Consider the following 20,320-nt stretch of genomic DNA (forward strand, 5'->3'; position numbering starts at 1 on the left):
AGCAACTTCTCTTGTTGCATTTCATCTAAGTTTAGCAAATCTGGGACATGGTGTCCACAAAGGAGAACATGGCCGAGAATGAGTATGCGTGCCCTTTTTGACTGGGTCAATAGTGTCCAGAGATCTCATGACCCAGATGTTAAAGAGAGCCCTTTCCAAACCCTGGTGAGGAGTATTCTGATATTCAGCTATAGAGAAAAGGAGATTGATGGTCTTATCTCCTGTTAATAGGGATTGGTTCAGTGGAAGGGCTACTGAGAAGATGGACAGGATAGTGGACTGGAGAGTGACCTGTCCAGATGAGAGAAAGAAAATTAGGTTCTGAGGCAAAGCCAGAGGAAGTAACTATTAAATTGAGCGTATGCTCGGTGAAGTGAGCAGTGGGAAGTAATTTACGCTGGAGATTTAGTGGCAAGTAGAGCAGTGCCACCCACCAAATATTGAAATTGTCAAGAAGCAAGAAATTGGATGCAGGAATATTTATTGGGAAAAGGAATTCAGCAAAATGATGACTAGAATCCATGGCGGGACCTGCTGGTGACAAACATCTAATTTTGGCATTGCGTTTGGACAAAACCCTCACATGTTATGCAGTTTAACACCCAAAATAGCAAAAAATAAACTGAATGTGCACTCACAGTCTCACTTATAACAAGAACAGGCCTTTAGATATAGTTTAGTAAAATAGGGCAGAATGGGTGAACTGTTGAACCATTTTGACTAAGCTAGGTTAAAGAGTTGAGGTTCAGAGACAGGTCTAATGTGTTTACACAGTCTTGGCTAATGGGGCAGTCAAGAAGATGATTCACACAATTACACAGTAGCTAATGATATGTATGCTCTCTAATATAGTTTTTCTGTGGACATGGACATGGACTTGGTGGCTTCATAACCTGGTGCTGATTTTCCAGCCACAAAGTACAAAAATCCCTCAATCCAAACCACAGGCCCAAAATGAAAACTGAAGTCCCATCCAATGCCAATCGTGAAGATTTAGGGTGCCAACGCCAATTTTCCAAAATCTCAGGTTTGTTTACTCTGGCTATCAGTCGTCAGGGAGTCCGTGCACAAAATGCAAAGATCTCCTATGAAAATTGTTAGAGGTCCACCAAAAGTGTACCTTGAGAATGGAAAACCTTTGGATCCTCTGTCTTGATCCAGGCTGGGCGGAGGCACCAAAGTAACTGGGGATACCTGCTGCACCATGGCTTCCAACTCATGAAATGAACAACTAGAGTTTTTGGCCAGGAGCCAATCACTATCTTAAAGCCAGTATCTCTCTAAATACAAGAGCTAGAGATTTAACCACAACTGTCAAGGTGGCAGGGTCCTGACCACGCTCAATGGCTGACAACCACTAGACTTTGGATTAAAGGAAAATCGTGTGTGTCCCTTTAGGACTAAATAGGGACAAATGCGGGGCTTAAGACTACAGGTGGTAAACACTGGTGCTCCTTTTTGGGGATGTGACTTATTTTTCAACATCAGACTCTCACCCAGAGTAGAAAGTGCAGTCCTTCAAACTAATCTGCCATGGGCATCCATCTGTCTTTGTAATTTACATACTGTCAAGAGAAAAAGAGGGAGGGAGAGGGAGCAGATAAAGGTCCAGCACCCATGCTCCAAAACTAAAATAAAACAAGCATTTGCAATGCAATAGGTCTCGCATTTACGCAAGTTTGAGCTATTGGCATTGTAAATAACAATGCCTTTTATTTATGTTTTACAAACAGACACAAAAATAAAAGGCATTGTCATTTATAATGCCAATAGCTCAAACTCGCGTAATTACGAGACCTATTTCATTGCAAATGCTTGTTATTTTATTCGTCCTTCACCAGCAGGATTTACCTTTAATAAGGAGAGGGGTAGAAAGTCTTTCCTCTAATGGCCCCTTCTCCATCAGGCCGTCGGCGGAAGCTTTCCATCGATTGAGCCTACAGCGGCTCCGTCAACGGAAGCTGATAGTCTACCCAAGTCTAAATAAGGTGGAAGGGGCAAGGCTTTGGGGGACAGGGTATTCCGCCACATCTGTGACAGAGTACGCTGTCTGCACAATTGTAAATCAGCACCTTAGTAATAAGTTTGTTTCTCTGCAAAGCGTTATGCCTATTCATCCTTTCATTCTTCCAGTGCTGATATCAAGACTACTGACTTAAATAAAAGAGCTTTTTTAACACAATATACACCTGTTGTGATGTGTAGTGTGTCTGTAATATTGCAATGGGTTGCATTACAACAGTAACAGGTGACTCACAGAGCGGTGCAAAGTAAAACTATCAGGGGAGAGGATGTGGTCCGTCGGCTAGACTGCCAACTTTGGTGCTGGAAACAAGGGTTCCAGCCTCGGGGTTGCATCCACATCCTGCGATTCTGGGCAAAACACTTAATCTCCCTGTGCCAGTGTAAATACGGTGCTCGTGTAAAGCGCTCCGATACCTTTGGGTCGAGTTCGCGCTATATAAATATGCAAAAAAACAAAAGGCCTAGATTGCTTGGTGGGTCGATGATTTTTTCGGAATAGCATTTAAAACGGCTTCCATACAGCGCTACACACAACACATAATTGCGCGAATCCCATTGACATCTGCTTCATTACAGTTCGGCTCAGCAGCTTATTTGTATTAACAAACACCACAAGACGCGTGTTGCACTGCCACCCTCGAGCGCGGAGAGATCACCTGTTGCACGGGTCCTGTCGCTGGCACGAGCTTGGCCAGAGCCTGCAAAAAAGCACTTCCTATCCTTCCCTTTAACGTTCGCCCTTGCGTGCGTAAACAGATAAAACGTGGCAGTCGCCGGGGCCTCTTCACTGCCAAAAAAAACAAGGCAAAAAGGAGGCAGGAGGGTGGGAGAGAAGGATGTGTGTAAGTAAGACTAGGACACGTGAGAGACAATAATGGGGACGCACATGGACAACTGAGGATGGGGAAAGCACACGAAAAGCGAACGTTGATAGGTAAGCACAAGTACGATAGAGGGCATGCGGGAAGGCAGGCAGGTGATGATGGGGAAGCACATGGCCAACGCAGGGGGGCAGGGTAGCAAGAAAGGTAACGGTAGGTGAGTGAGAGGGAATAAGCAAGAATGGCAGCTGGGGGATGGAGAGCAAGGCGAGAAACACACGGGTGCGCAGAGGAGCACAAAGTACATGAAGAAGACAGCTGAAAAACACATACGCTCTCAGAGAGCTTAACCATCATGCGTGGTGTTCTGTGCTCGGATTTTGTCGACTCATTGTTAAGCCGAAATGTAATTCTCCGGGGATAATGGACAGATTGCCAGAATGTTTACGATACTACAGAGTGTCTTCTATTCGAAATATAGAACGTACCTGCAGGTACGTCACACGCAGTGTGCTACTTCTTGCCAATAATATATTAAAAAAAAATAAACTTACTGTACACAAATCACTCTGCCACAGCAGTACGTCTGTATTCGCGATATCACCCTACAATAGTTAACCCTGCTGGCTGAATCTGGAGTGAAGGTATCACCGCCGCCGGCCCGATTCGGCGCGAAAACCGGAAGTCAGGCAGCGTCATGCCTGTCGTGGGGCGGGACTTCCGCCTTCCGCGGGAAGCCCGCGCGCACGGAGTGGCTGTCCGAGAGGAGAAGTGGTGACGCGGGGCTCCCATGCCTGAGGGAGAGCCCCGCGGTGGCGGCAGAAGTAATGAGAAGCCCTGGGTCGGAAGTGGCAGCAGAGGCCTCCGATGCAAGTGCGGGGCTCCCATGAGTGAGGGAAGCCCCGCGTGTTCCAGGTCATGTGAGGCGGAGATTAGACCAGGGGAGTCCTGAGACGGAGCCTGTAGCAGCCACAGAAGAGCCCGGTGAGTGGGGCTCAGTTGTAACGTGGGGGCTGGTGTGTGTGTTTGTTGTTCAGTTACTGCATGCAGCTGGCTTGCGTGGACGGAAGGGGGACTGGAGATGTGCACACGTGCGAGTTGGTGTACGTGCGCGTACACCAACTCAAATCCGCCAAAAGCCTGCGCGTGCACATCTCCTGTCCCACTTCCGAGGCAAGTCAGCAACAATAGATCTCGCCGAAATCAGCGCTTCGCGCTGCGTTCGCAGGCGAGACCTAAAAAGGGGGGTTACTGTTCCTCAAAGTAAGAGATACGAGAGAGCTAGTTACATTAAGAGCAGTCACCAGGCCTGTCTCTTGTTGCCCTCACACACCACAGGGGTTAAAAAAGGGAGGAGGGGGCAGGGTGGGAATACCCTGACCTCCTAGGCCTTGAGGTGGGTCCCCCTTGGACCCTGCCAGGGCCCAAAACATTTATTTTCAATGTTCCTGTGAAAATCATGGCAGATCTATGGATCTTGTGAATTCTTTTTTTTTTAAATAACCAAGCAGGTCTCCTATGCTTGTTTATAGTTGAGCCCCTGAATAGGCCAGGTCCCGCCGGCTAATTTAAATATTAATTTTGAGCCAGGCCAATATAATATAATGGAGGAGGGGGTCATGTGCCCCTCCCTCCCCAGACCGTTTAAGGCCCCAGTGACCGCCACCTCCCTGGGGCAAGGCGGGAAAATTGAATACCAGTGGAAGTGAGCCATGTTGACCCCCCTTGAGGGTCCTTAATGGCCCCGGGGACCACCACCTCCCCAGGGCCATCCCGATTTAACAAAAAGGATGAGGGGGGCCATACGCCCCATGGTCCATTTACGGCCCTAGGGATCACCACCTCCCAAGGGCTTGACCAAATATTAATTGGGGAGGGGGCCACGCAGCCCTCCTCCCAGGCCGTTTTTGGCCCGAGGGACACCGCCTCCCTGGGGCAGGCCCTGCAAAATCAATGGAGTTGGGCAGTGTGACATCAATGGCCCTGGTGTTTGCCACCCCAACACTGGTTCCGTATGTCCAGAGGTGCCCACCAAGCGAGAGCAGACAGTAAGTCCACTCCCATAGGGTGGGAGCAGGAAAACTGCCTGAGGGTGGGGTTGCGTGCCTGCGGGGGGTTGGCTGCGGCCAAAAGCCGTGCATGGTGTTGAGTCTGGTACTTACGGGTGGTTGGCCGCTGTGCCCCACCCATGTGCTGCAGGGTTTGGAATAACATAAGGTAATTAAATAAAACTAGAAGGGCACTGAAAATCAAAGGTTATGGGGACATTATAGTTAGAAAATAAAATGTAAAAAACCTTAAAAAAACAAAAAACGAAAGGTTACAGGGCTGTTATAGTTAGGGTCACTTTTTACACCCACAAAACCATAGAAATTTAGCAGATATAGTTAGAGTTATCTCAAGTAACTACAACTCGTGCCCTAAGGTAACCATAACTCGCGCCCTCACCATGCGCTGCTAATTACCTCACATATTACATCTCCTATCACATCATTGATAGTATCACTAAAACATTTGCTGTGAAATAATTGATGAGAATACTGTGCATGGCGGGAGTGTGCGTTATAGTTACCTTAGGTCAGTCTCACTGGACCAAGATCTAGCTTTCTGCCAAATTTGGTGTTAATATGTTCAGCCGTTTGAGCTTTAGCCGGGTCTAAAGTACCTATGGAAAAATGAATGTAAAAAATGTGTTTTGGGACCTCCCCCCACTTTTTCTCAACCCACCCCCACTTGAAGGATCATTCAGAAACTTTCCATGCACAAATTAGGAAAAAATAGGACTTTTCTGAATGTTTTGTGAAGATTCGTGAAACTGCACCAAAGTTATTAGCAACACAAAAAAAGCATTTTCGCCGGAAAGACGATCCTAACTATAACCACCAAATATATATAATTACCTTATCAATACTTACAATGTGTGGCACAAAAACCTACCGGTGTGAAAAAGGGATGCATGGTAAAGGCTGTGTGGTAAAGACATTGTGTAGTAAAGGCAGCTTTGTAAAGGCTGATTCCCCTTCCTGTGCTGCTGTGTTTGCTGGCGGTGCAGGTCCGGGGGGTGCCAGTCCTCTGACCTCCCCCACTTCATCTGATGTAACAACGAACCATTCAAAATCAGAAGGCGCCCAACAAGTCTAAAAGAGGGCTTCTGGTACAATTTAGGGACATGGCAGATGTGATACCAGATGCTGAGTGCTTCAGCTTGGCAAATGAGGAATGCACGCTGCATGGTTTTAAGACTGTGAGGGTGCACTGCGGCTGGGCATGCGGGTGTGAAGCCAATAAGCTAGGCTACTGCTGTCAAACCTGGGAAAATTGGGCCTTTTCTTTTTTCTCAGCGGTGAAACAGTCCATCCGTTTGGGTGAGTTCAAATCCAACGTATGCAAAAAAAGGGGTACCCCTGAACGAATTTCCTAAATCAGGGTATAAATTTCACATGTGAGAAAAACCTTTAGGAAATTTAAGCATAAAACGTGGACCTAAATAGTTTTTTATACAAGCAATATATACACACCCATGTGTTAAATATCAAAAATATATTTTTTATTTATATAGAAACAATATTCTTTTTTGGGGAATAAAAGAAGAGAGGAAGAAGATTAAAAATGTATCCTCTCTAAATAGTATCATCGTTTTCACAATGGTAATATGCATTAATTCATTATACATCTTTATCAAACCATGATTCCTACGGTAAATATTCAAAAATGCTAATACATTCACACAGTGTCCGTTTATACACAATATTATATGCAAAGATCACATACAACAATTATCTGGTTTTTTTTAAAGGAGGAAACATGGATTGTACAATGGAAAATTCACTTCATTTCATTAAACAATAATCATAATTGGCATGGCTGTTGGAAATCTGAATCCTACGAGCGTTTCGGCGATGCACCTTCATCAGGAAGCCATGTATGGTTTAGACAAACCACCTAAATAGGGTGCAAATAGAAAAAAAGCCATATAAGAGACACTTATAGTTCCTACAAAAAAACAATGCTCGGGCAAGAGTCACAATTTCGCTTTAAAAAAAAAAAAAAAAAAGTTAAAGCAAGACCTGGTACAGGAGACAAACCGCAGTTTTTTTTCAAATCCAACATATACAGTATGCCTTGCAGGGTCCCCCAGGGGTCTTCACTCAGTCCCACCTTATTTAACATTTATGTTACTACTCTGGCAGACTTGATGAGATATTTTGGTCTCTCGTTAACTTCATACGTGGATGATAATCAACTTGAGGTTAAGGTAGACACTGAGGACAGCCGGTCTGGTCAACAATAGACTGTTCTTTCATGAACAGGTAAAGGCAGCCGCCTTTACTGCCTACTGTGCTCTGAAGATGATCAAGAAGGTCATCTCATTCATTCCCGACAATCTCAAGAAAACAGTTGTTACCTCCTTAGTGCTAAGATTGACTACAGCAACAAGCTGTTCTTGAATGCCCATCAGCATGTTCTTAACAAACTTCAGACATTGCAAAATGCAGCCGCCAGATTGATTTTGAAAATTCACAAATATCTTTCAACAGAAAGCTCCATTAGGACACTGCATTGGCTGCCAGTTAGACAGAGGACACTCTTTAAGTGTCTATGCATTGTTCACAAGGGTCTGCACGACCAAGGTTTGGTTTCTTTCAAGAAACATTTTTTCTGGTACGTTCCAGCCAGAACTCTATGCTCAGCCATGGCTAAAACTATTTTAGTGATGTGAGTTAAGCGTGCCACCTGGGGTGGCAGAGGCTTTCTACTGAACGCCGCTAAGGTCTGGAATGCTCTCCGATTGTCAATCAGATCACAGCCCAGTTGTCTGCTTTTTAGGAAGTCTTTATAAACATGGCTGTTCTCCTCCTATTAAACCCCACGTTAAACTTTACTCTGACTGCGACTAGCTAGCACCAAGACACCCAAGGGCATTTGAGCGCTTTACCAAAACATATAGCATTAACATTTAATCAGGGGCGTAACAAAGCCCCTGCAGCCTCTGCGATACATGTGGGCCCCCAACCTAGCAGGGAGCCAACAGTCATTCAAGAGGGGCCCCATTCAGCCCAAGCCTAATTAATATTTTTGAGATATGGGAGATTTATGATCCCTCATCACATTCTGTAGGGGGCCCCATCAGTTTTCACTCCACGACTGCTTTTAATTTGCCGCTGGGCCTAGAAAGCGCTGTCAATCAAGATAAATATACAAGGTCACGCGTGAATGCATCTCAATGCATGAGATTATCAAGGGACAACTTGATGGCTGATTTGAAGGCGGTGGGAGAATAACTGACACTGGGTCATCTCTGCACATCGAACACCATCGGCAGAGCAGATTCCCACCAGACCCGCTTCCATTTGATTCCCGCAAATGAGTGTGACCGCCAGAAGATGGGTGCCCTCACAGCGCAAAGATTTCAGAGAGTCTGACAGAGGATTGAGGGAGGATACTTGCTCTGCTATGGACATAAAATAGCTGCAACTAGAAATTAAATCTAGCAGCACATTTATCATTCCAAAATAGACTCCTTGGCCCGCAGCTTAGACTACATGGCAGACAGATTGGATAAGCAGCACTCCTGCATCGACATGGCAGAACGCAGGATCTCAGACGTTGAAGTTGATGGAATGTACATACTACGATGCTCAAAGACATGGTGGGCGAATTGAAGAGGATTAAGCCCAAAAATGAGAATTTTGAGGCATGCTAATATGGAAGAAATGGCGCATTTCTGCTCTCTCCGTTTCACACAACGCAGCGCATCAACTTTGCTTGCTACCCCGCACTGCGTGAAACATTAGTAAATTTGCTCCGTAGAATAGAGATTGTAGAATCCTTCTGTCAATGTATGCAAACGATATGCTCCTGTTCGTCAAAAACTAATTCGCCAATTTAAACCATCTCAAAAGAGAAATCACAGCCGTGGGCAGGTGGTGTGGGTTACAGATCAACTGGTGAAAATTAATAATGCCTCGAAACAATAGTTCGCACATTGGCCATTGGAATTTCCACTAACATCGCAGGCTGACTCTATCACATACCTGGGTATACAATATCAATGGGACATCGACACCATCCCTTAAGAAATCTACGACAAAGGCCTACGCAATATAACATTGTTAACAGTGAGGTGGATCTGGCACCCTTGCCAGTGGCTGGCAGAGTGGCAGTAATGAAGGTGGCTCTGCTCCCAAAACTACTGTATCTCTTCCAAAACCTTTCCCCTCCACTAACTAATTGAGAACACTCGCGATCAACGTGGCATGGGCGGTTGGGCAGCCAAGGGATAGCTGGCCAAAAATGCAATTAGAAAATGAATAGGCGGATTTGCCACTCCCAATACTGCTTGGTCGCTCAGGCGCAAATTGCACACCACAATAGTTGGCATGCACCACCCTATGACCTCAAAAAAGGCTTGCAAACACAGTGCTTCCACTGCTTTGTTTCAAAAGTCACACAGACCGATCAGAGAGATGATTGGTGGGTGCATGGTCAAGACCGGAAGTGCTATGGAGCTATGTGGGGTGACCACAATATATTCCCATCACATCCCGCAGTCCACTAACCCTGCGGCTGAGTGTTTAGTGCGACACAGAAGTAAACGGGCCATTGCAAAAAAAGAAAATGTATATGCATGTGGGTGATTTGTAAATAAATAATTTAGATCATCCCAGGAATTCTTGGGAGGGATCCGTAGACATGTTGACATACCACAGGCTGCGACGCACCACTAGGGATTTTCATAGTTTCCTGATGGGCCCATGGAGTGCAAACTAGTCACTTTGTAGTTGGTGGTTCTCCATCCAATCAAGCTAACTTCTTGGACAGAAAATACACCTAATATATCTAAATAGTCGCAAGGTTTGGGATTTGAGATATCAGAGACTTCATGGAGTTTTTGCTGCTGGCAGACTAAAGAGATGTCCCCTCATGGGAAACAAAGGTTTTTATTTATTTATTTATTTTTAAAGTTTTATATAGCGCTAGCTTGACCCGTAGGTATCAGAGCGCTTTACATACATACTGTTAAGAAAAAAACAGACGGAAAGTGCATTACACAGTAGGCAGGCAGTAAGGAAACAAACCAGTGATAAAACAAATACAGCATGGAAGATAAGGTGGTTAACATAGTCCGGTCACCAACTATCCTTGAATGTCTAGAGAGATGAGTAAACTCGGATATTGAAGTCTAGGTTAGTTGACGTTGGTCAGGAAAGTATTTGTTAAGGAGATGAATTTTCAGGTCCCTTTTGAAACAGGAGAAGGAGGGGTTGCATCTGAGGACTCTAGGGAGAGCGTTCCACATCCTGGGAGCGTTGCCAGAGAACGATCGGTATTGTGTGGTTTTCTTTTTCAGTTTCGGAGTGTTAGAAATGGGATTTTTGGCTGGCTAAGGTGTGTGCTAAAGCCAGGCAGAAACCACCACTCTAGTCAGGGCAAGGAAGTTACACGCCAAAGATAACCCCTGCTCACCCGCTTGGTAGCTTGGCACGAGCAGTCAGGCTTACCCCAGAGGCAATGTGTAAAGCATATGCGCACGCACCCAGCAACAACATCCCAGGCCCACCACAAAAGAAACTCCACACAAGGTTATTTAAAAATAGCCTTTGTATTATCCTAGCACATTAGAATAGTAAGCACCTATTATGCACTGTGCCAATTGGCACTGGACAATATTTACAAGGGTTTATGTACACATGACAGGGCCACCTGGACCACTGTCAGAACCATCACAAAGCGAACTTAGTAAAAGTACAGCAGATCATAAACATACAACCTGCAACAACTGGGAATCACTGTTCTTAGCATCAGCCTGTAACATAAACTACATTATGCACAGTATCACATTAGGCGCCAAACGCATTGTACGCCAACTTCATCAACATAACCACATTATGCAATTCTCTTGATAGATTTCAACTCCATCAACGGAGTCTATTATTCACCGACGAGTATGACTGGGTTTGGAGAGCTCCTGGGGCTGGCCATGTGCAGCCCCGGTGGTTGACGTCATGCACATGGACTGGTGTTTCCCTTTGATGATTAACAAAACACTGAGCTGTTTCTAAGTTTAGGAGCAATTTTACCATTATAGGCGTGGGAGTGAGTGTGTGTGCTGGACCTTGACTACTCTCAGCCCCTCTTTTATCTCTATATTTGATGCCCCTGGATAGCCTTGTTCTAGGTGCAGGCTCTGAAGGCTGGGAACTCTACCATACCAATCTGTGGCTATTGGGACTCTGTTAATGCGCAGTTCTGGTCAGGGCCTGCTTTAGTGCTGCTGGTGCCCGGTGTGACAATCTTTTTTGGCGCCCCCTGGCCCAATGACCTCCTTCTCTGATTCGCTCACTGACACCCAACAAAAGTGCCCTCAACTCTCCACAGCCCCTCTCTCACATACATTTCATTTGTTATAAAGCCCTGGTAAAGGATGGCTTCACTAATCCACTCAGCTATCAACATAACATACATATATGTTCTTTGCGGCAGGCATCTGGGCCACTTTATGGTGAGTCAAAACTGCCAGTAGACAAACCTCTGATCTCTTTTTCTAACAAGAACATTAATCACAAGAATTATCTTGACATTTTTATTGCTGCCTTAAAGCAGGACGCACAAGGGACTCTGCCGCCGCAGGTGTTTTTAAATCTTAAGTTATTGCTAACACAGCGCCCTCCCTGAGGACAGTGCCCCCTGCAGGTAGGATCCGAGTGCGGCCGCCCCGGTCCTACCACCCTAAAGCCGCCCTGGTTCTAGTTCCAGGGTCAGGCAGGGATAAACGGCCGCTGATGGCACCTGCAATGGAGTTCGGGTGTCAGGTGACTCCTTGACTCATCCACTGCTGGCCGCATTATGGAATTCAAGCTCTGGTTAGATGTCCTTCACATCTAACATGGGCTTCAATTGGAATTCCATAGAGCATATTATCAAGCCCATTATCGCCGTTTTAGCGGCAGTTTTCTGTCGCTAAAGCGGCGATAATTTTATCGCCTGTCTTGATAATATGCCCCAGAATGCTTGGAGTGATGGGCGGTAAAAGATATCTCACCTAGGGGGCAGCTTTCCTTGTATGTATGTATGTATGTATGTATGTATGTATGTATGTATGTAGTATTTCTATAGAGCTAACCTAGCCAAAATGCGGCTGAGCCGTCCCTGCGCTATAACTGCTTTTAAAGTGTATTCTTTGTTCTCTAAGAGGAACAGAAACCCTCCTCATGACCTTTAACAATTGAACATTTATAGCTAATAAAATCACAGATGATCAGAATTAGAAATGTGTTTTCCACTGAAATGACCTATTGGCCAATGTTTCCCTGCGTCACGTGGAAGTAGATATTGCGTCATCGTTTTCTCTTACTGAGTGAACAACGACGTCCAGGGGTGACGACCTTTGGCTCCCCGAGTCGCGCACTTCCTGCTTGGGTTTGCGAGAATGTGTATTTACGTCTCGTTTTATGTGAAGTAAACAACAGGCCTGGGTAGAGTTTCCATGAGGTTCTGCTCTCGCCTTCTGACCGACGTCACTTTCTCCTCCACACAAGTAGTATTTTTGTCGTCTTGGGGGTGAAGGGGTGAAGCGCAGCTCGGTTGCCAGTGGCAGCAGCAGCTGATGGGGCAGCCTCTCTGACTTCCTCATTCTCACAGCGCTAGAAAATGCACAACAGACTTCCTGGTCGCGCTCCAAGCTGGGTCTGACAGGGCGGCCCCTGGAGAGCACGCCCCGGGGTTTAAAGCCCAGCGGAGCCTATCTCCCTTCACTATTTTTTATTTATTATTCTTGTTATTTTTTTTTTTTATCTTTGCCAGGCATAACTTGTCTGCTTTGTTTTATTTATGCTTTTCTCAATTGTACAATTTAAGCCGTGAATCGTTTTTCAAACAGATTTTCGGCAGCGGCGCGGACGTGTGGCGCTTCGTCCAGTTGTGTTCTCGGCCAGCGAGAAGCGCTGAGTGGCAGCTGGGGAGGGCATGGAGCCTGGCACGTATGTACCCTTCCAAAACCTGTCGAAACCCGAATATTTCACCGCCATGGAAAGACTTGTCTCTGACTTCGCTCCTGAGAGACAGGCTGAGGTGGAGGACCACAGGTAAGTGAAAGCTTCAGGTGTCCACTTGCAGCTGTAATATTGTTATTTTTGCCATCCTGGTTTACGGAATTCGTATTTGACATAAAGTCAGATATCTTGAAGAAAAAGCGTAAAAGCAATACCACACCCCTGGTCAGATGTGTGGTCAAGACATGCTTGGACCTCAGCTAATCCAAAAATAACTGTGGTTTGCCAATTACATTAAACAGCTCTAGTACTCAAAAATATTATGTGGCAATTAACTCTAGATACTCATTGGTAAAGTAACCATCAGTGTGAAAGTCCCATATTATGCCAGTATGTCATGATCAGTGCCACTGGAAAAACGTGATTGTGTGGCAATGATGTTTACAGATACATATGAGTTTACCACTCTTGCCACATAATCCATAATTTGGTGCATAATATACAGAATTTACCCCAAAAATGTTTGTAGAACAAATCGATCAAAAGCCATTCAAATTGCTGCAACCGTGCTGCAGCGCTTCACTAGACATTTCCCACAAGAGAGCTGGTCACCTTCAGTTGTTGACTGTTGTAATTAGCCAGTGGTGACAATGTTGCCCAGATAGTGCAAACACCCCATTTAATGGACTGAAAGGATTTTGTCTTCAGTGGAAATCAAAAACCGTAACTTCTTAAATGTAATTAGAACTGAGTAGATATAATGATTCCTTCTTCGTCATGATTTTTTTAAAAAAACTATTAGTACAAATTGAGGTTCACATTGCAGAAACTATTCTCAAAGCTGTGGATGTTTCAACAGGTCACACAGACTCCAGGAGAATCACAAGTATATTGCATCTCTTTTGAAAATTCCATGTCCCAAATCATAGGTTACTTCTTAGAGTGGCAAGTTCATAATAAATACAAAATGTACTTTCCTGTTCTGCATGGCTGTTTTGAAGAAAATGAGTGATACACAAATTCCGCCTATTTTGCCTCTTGCGTCATAATTTATAGGGCTTCCGGTTTTATGGTATTTATCCATATTTATTTTTTGTCAACTTTATCTGTATTTATCCATATTTATGATGTGTTTTGTGAAAAAAGTAAAGCTGAAACTGGTATATTTCCACATTTATTTAACTAATAAATATGCAGTCATGCTTGAATGCCTGCCAGGTGTCAGTGATATGAACACCCACAGAAGATAAACCAATGCACCTATGTGAAAATATGCACATTTCAGTATCAGCCTTGTGCAAAGCTATGGCTGTTTAAGCCTCTTTATTAAAATTCCTTTATTTTGTAACCCCCCTTATCTATCAATCCACACAGTTATTGGCCTGGCAGTTATGGCAAGGTGTATTTAGAATCACTGAAAAAGCACCCAATTTCCGTTTTTATCAACTTTTAAAAATAAATACAGACAAGAAAATAAATGTTTTTCCGTCTGTATTTATCTGTAAAAATCAGTAAAAACGGAAAACAGTGAGCCTTGTTCATAATTTAGTCATTTAATCATTTTGCGTGATTGGGTCCCCCACTGCCACATAATTACAGTCGCGCTAGGTATGGTTTCTCCCATACCCCTCACATGGTGGCAAGGCTGCAGCATGGCATGTACAGCTGTTACCAGAAGGCTGTGCAGTAAAGAAGAGGGAGTGAGAAAGGAGAGAAATTTGACATATTCATTTTCACATTTTTATACAGTGCACTTAATCCAATGGGTGTCCGCGCGTTGCACGGTAGAACAACGCAGTGCATAGCGTCATCACTTAGAACGAAATCAAGTAACCCTATAGCTGGCGTGAGTAAGCAGAGCTAAATATCAGAACAAGATTCCTTGAAGAGAAGGAAAATGGAGGAATCAAATTATGAAAAAAACGGGTACTGTTTTATTGTCAGACCTTTGCAAAGATACTGAATGAGCCCGTGTCGCGAGGGGACTAGCAGAATATTCCATGTAAGTGGAATGGAATGCCCTGGTTACGTACTGTTAATCTTCATTACTCCTTACTAAAACTCATTGTTTAATTACTGTGGCGAGGAGGTAATGTAACAGACCGCACCCGCAGTACCTGCAGTTGCTAATCTTGCATGAAAGACCTCACATGAGAGGGTGCAGCCGCGTCAGAAGCCAGGCGGGCTGGTTACTGCAGGAAATTGCCCCGTTTTGAGGTTACCAGATGACTCAGTGACACCGATGATATAAAGTTCTAGTCTAGGGCTGGTGTTGCACACTGTATTATAATTCAGTTCAAGAATTGGACAAAAGGACCAGATTACAGGGCTCCATAGAATAAAACACAGTACTGGCAGCAGTGTGAAGGACATACAGACAAATGCTCGAGTTCAACCCTAAGGTTCCACCTTCTAAAAAGATTTCAACAAACTCATAAGACTCCCCAAATATCCTTGCCACTGTCCTTGTTCTTGATTTGGGAAATGGTAGTCCAGAATGTTATAGGCTTCGGGCCATGCTTTAGCGTTGCCTCCCTTTGCAACAGCTTCCAGTAAAGTGTTCCACCAGCAGCTATGACCACCCCCTGGAACGGAGGGGTAAAGGTGGCGCTGCACAGCATCCAGAATGCTCCTACTGTTCGGAGAGATGTCTCCATCAATGTTTCAGTTGTAGTATTTGAAACAGATTTTACACCGTGCTGTATTTGTCAATTGCTTGGAATCTTTGAACTATAGGCGTCTCAGAGGGCAGACTCAATAGAATTCCCCAGTGCCGCGGGCTTTCTAAGGGACAGAGTGATTCTTGTCACCGTCAACTGGTAAATACTTTGCATAGAGCACGATAGGGTAATTTGTTATACTCTTGGCATCTTCATTATTTGCTTTGCCTATCTTTCCTTAGGGATATGCATCAAATTCTTGAGGTTGTTGAATATTTTTAGTGTATATGTTTTATGTTAGACACACAGATACTACATGCGTACATGGCATGCGGGGGACTCATTTCTTTGAACAGCGGCGTAGCTATCAGTATTGCAGGAGGTGTAGTGGCACCATTGCCAAGGGATTTGAGGGGCTCTTTGCGCCCCGATTAGGGCGGTTTGTGCTACCAAACCAGGGGATGGTGGCCATTTTCCTTGCTTGCATTAGGGCCCTTGCTAGGCCACTGTGTTTAACTGAGCTCTGAGGCACACACTGACCATATGCTTGAACTAGATAAGGCATAGATAGCTTCCCATTCAAGCTGCATCAAACCAGTTGTACGAGATGTGTTTACTAGTATGCAAACACAAAGGACACACTAGACAGAATGTAACATAAATGCTCAATAAAGCTGAAATCTGCTGCTTATCCTGGATCTGTTACCCCTTTAAGTAAGTGTAGTTTTAAGTAGGCGCGGAAATGCTTGAGTAGTACAAATTCTTGCCTACCTGTAGCTCATGGAGTTACTGCATTTCTTAAGTCTGCACACTCCGGTAGTTATTCCATTGAAACAGGCAGTATTTCTCTGCCACTACATTATTTCCTTGTGAGTATTACTGCTGCAAATAGACTTTGAAATTAGGTGGATGCTCGAGAACTTTTTTTGTCTTGCAACAACTTAAAAGCATACGAAAGTCCCCATTTTTGGGGCCTATTAGGATGGCGGGCGGATCGGCCCCGCCGGGCCGGCGGTAGTCTCCGCTGGCCCGGCGGGGTGATCCGCCCGCCATCCACACCTCAAAGACCCCCCGCCATATTAGGATGGCTGGGGGGTCCGTGGCGGACTGAAAAACCGTCCGCCGCTTTTCCGCGTCGTCGACTGGGCGGAAAACATCCATAGTATGGTGGCGGTGTCTGCAAGATAACGCCATCCATATTATGATGATAGCGGAAAGCAGCCCTTCCATGTCGGCAACGCCGCCATGGAAAGGCATGCGGTCTTCGCTGTTGCGGGCCCATAGCGGGCCCCCAGGATGTGGGGGGGGTGTGCACATGCCCCTGCATTGACATGGACAAAGTGGGAGGCACCGCGTGCAACGTGCATTCCCAGCATTGTGGCGGGCGGTGCTGTGAGCACCGCCCGCCACAATGCTGGGAATAGGGGATGCCACTGCCACGGTGGAGGTGGCATCATAATTGCAGGTGCGGGACCGCTGCACCCCTGGCAGACAATCCCGCATTCCGTTACGGAAAGTCCGCCCGCCATCATAATAGACCCCTTAGTGTGAAAACCTACAGGCATACACTTAACAAACAATGGGCAGGAATCGTGGTATACATGAGAAGTATGGGATGGTCGTAAGTGTAAAACTTACTTACTTCCTTCCAGCCTTACTCAGCAACACTCCTCTGCACCAAAATCACAAACCCACCGCTCCGAAGATGATAAACTGAGTACCGTTACACTGGTTAACAGTAACACCTGTTATTTAAGTGTGGTATAAAGTGCTAAACAAAAGTGCATTATCACTATTACGCAGTAGAGCAATGAAGCAGAACATAGGATTAGACCAATGAGTTGCGAGTCACTCAGGCCCGGTTCTAGAGGGCAGGCCAGGCCCACCCAAGGAATACCCTTGCCCATCAAAGGCCATTCAGAACTGAAAAGCAAGCGTTTTCAACCTTAGTGTTTCACAGGGGTGTGCAGTCCTGTGTCTCGCCCTTATCGTTTTTTAATGAACGGCACTATCAATATAGGGTACTTTCAGCCTAGGGAGAGGTGTGAAGACACCAGAGTTTAGTAGCTACTATGATGCACAAATGACCAGAACTGATATCCTGAAAACTGAATTATGATTCTGGGCATATTGCAATGCATCGCATCTTCAAACTGCAATGCTTTGCAAAGTAGAAAGCTGCAGACGTTTTTTTACAAACATGAAAAGCTGCTAAGTGGCCCTGTATGTCGGCAGAAACATTTTTGTTACTGCACATGACTGGGAGGATGCTGCAGTCTTAAAGATCTGACAAGCACCGTCCCTCCCCTTCTTCAAAGCCGGAAGCACATCAGAGAAAGTGAAGTATGTAGCACCTTGGGTGCTGATTCTTCTGTTAAAAATGTCAAAAGCGGATAGATGCCAACACTTAAAATAAAAGATCGATGAAACACTTTTTTGTATTTTTTGGCCAGTACACATTCATCTTCATGGCCCGCTCATGCTTCTTCACGGCCCTCCCAAAAAAATCCTAGAGCAAGGCGTGGAGTCACTCCCTGGCAAAGTAACCAGCATCACAAAACAAATCCATGTGGGGGAACAAGCATTTGCAATGCAATAGGTCTCGCATTTGCGAGAGTTTAAGCAATCGGCACTGTAAATGACAATGCCTTTTATTCATATTTTAAAAACCAAAACATCAATAAAAGGCATTGTCATTTACAATGCCAATAGGTCAAACTCTCGCAAATGCGAGACCTATTTAGAACTATACAGAAGTGGCCACCATTGCCGGCGTCCTGCGAGTGCGGGGGGGGTGGGGGGCGTGACACAGCCACAGTGAAACTATAAAGAAGCGGCCACCATTGTGGGCGTCCTGCGAAGGTTTCCCCAATTTCCACCACAGTCCATAACAAAGCTTGGTTAATGAAAGTAAAATCAATGCCACTTTTGGGAACATTTAAAGTAGGGCGAACTCGGCGAACAGATAAAAAAGAATAAGGCAGGCCCTGTTCCAGGAATTTTCATCTGGATGGGCCAAGGGTTTGTTCGGGTGGGCCAATGGCGCAATTTTTGTCAATTCTGTAGATAGCCTACCAGCCCAAGATTTACATCATATCTTCTTCCAAACAGCCATATAGAGCAGCTTTGGAGTTATTTGAGAGTAAGAGCTGATGCTTACACTCATCAGCCCAAGTCTTATAGTTTCCAGCAGGCCAGGCTCTAGCACCAGGATTCCAAGCAGATTGTAATAGTAGTTCAAGGTGAAGGAGGTCCCGGTTACCACACCTAAGCCTTGACATTTCGCACTAGGAAGACTGGCACGGAAAGCTTCATACGGGCTTGAGCCTGAAGCCGGGGTAGGGTTCAGCTTGAGGCTCTATTGGAGCTTCGAGCCCATAATGAGCCGAGCTTTCATGTACCCTCTGCCTGCCACCCTCAATCTACCCAGGATGTGGCGTCACGGCGAGAGCTTTCAACTTTGGAACTGAACGAGCTAGTTTCGAGTATCGACGTTGGTACAACATCCTGTGATTATGGGCAAATCCCCAGTATCTAATAGAAATGTGTGTGACAGTGTATAATGTAAATGGTATTCATGTAAAGTGCTTCAATAACTCCAGTTTGAGTTCACGCTATATAAAAACAGCAGAAAACTGCACAAAGAGGTCAAAACAAAGCATTGCCATAAGGAGAGACAAATAGATAGCCATTTAGAGGCTGTTTTGTACAAAGTGAAAACATAAAACCTGGATAATTTGCAGCATCCCAACTTAAATTGTGTGAGCTTGGGCAAATATTTTATTTCACCAAAACTCACTTTTCTTTTTATTTGCACATGAAAGCACATTCATATACATGAATCTGAAAACCAACTATACAAAAACCTATTGTGTTTGATTTAATAGACTAATGTTCCTCTATAATAATCTAGGACACATACAGGGTCCACGTGACAACTGTCTTGCCTGTTGGTTCAGTAATGGCACTGTCTTCAGTGTGAGGATGGGTCAGGGATGACTCCAAGCTCATGTTTAAAAACGATCATTTTTAATAAGTACTTCTTATGCACACGAGAAGCCAATCAACCTCAGTAAAAGAATGACACATTGTTTAAGTTGCAGGCCATTCCAGCTGATTAGGTGCCCAGGTGCTGAGCCCTGAGGTAGAAGCAATGGCCACTCTGATAACAAGTGTCCAATACTAAACAGGGACATAAACAACAGGGTGTGTGAAAGCAGAGTGTGTGAAGCATCTGTGAATATACAGAAGTGGTCACCTGATGCTACTGAATCAAACTCAGGGACCGGGCAACAACTTGTAAAGTCTCTGAGACAAAATTTGAAAGTCTTTGTAAAATGGGCCAGAAGGCCAGCATGGGCTCTCCCTGGCAGTCCCAGGGAAGGGATGACTTTCCCTTTTTCGAGCACCATATCTGAGCCCCTTTCTCATTTCAGAAAATTACAGTGAGGTCGGCAGCCACCTGACTCCAGAGTTTGGTGACTCTCCTCTGTGCTGGAATAATTCTCTGAGGTATGACCCGTGGCTTTAATCTAGAGCATGGTTCTCCAAAGTCAGTTGTGGGGGGCTGGATCCATGTCAGATTTTTAGCATATACCTATTTAGAAAAATCTGCCATGGATCCGGCCTTCAGAACAGTCTTTGGAGAACCCTGATCTAGAGAAAAAGACTTGTTTTTCATCTTTGTCTATGCACTGGTTCCAAGGAGGCCTAGGCATTTGCGGGTCCTTCAGAAGAAGGTGCATTTTCTAGAACTGTGGTCCATGCAGTGATCTTTACTGTCTCTGTAGATTGGGATTGGCACAGTAATGGCGTCTACGTA

General features: G+C 45.1%; 1 protein-coding gene across 2 annotated transcripts in view; it reads left to right on the plus strand.

Moving 5' to 3' along the window:
- The window catches only part of LOC146789129 (uncharacterized), a 199,598-nt gene that overhangs the window by 65,127 nt on the left and 114,151 nt on the right, over window positions 1–20,320 (plus strand). For both annotated transcript variants that reach the window (XM_085630701.1, XM_085630702.1), the window contains one exon: window positions 12,727–12,931. In XM_085630701.1, the coding sequence (XP_085486827.1) occupies window positions 12,813–12,931 (119 nt within the window). In that variant the 5' untranslated portion in view covers window positions 12,727–12,812. The remainder of the gene's footprint in view (window positions 1–12,726; window positions 12,932–20,320) is intronic.

This window comes from Triturus cristatus, chromosome 10, assembly GCF_964204655.1.
Source record: "Triturus cristatus chromosome 10, aTriCri1.1, whole genome shotgun sequence".
In the NCBI taxonomy this organism is placed as follows: Eukaryota; Metazoa; Chordata; class Amphibia; order Caudata; family Salamandridae; genus Triturus; species Triturus cristatus.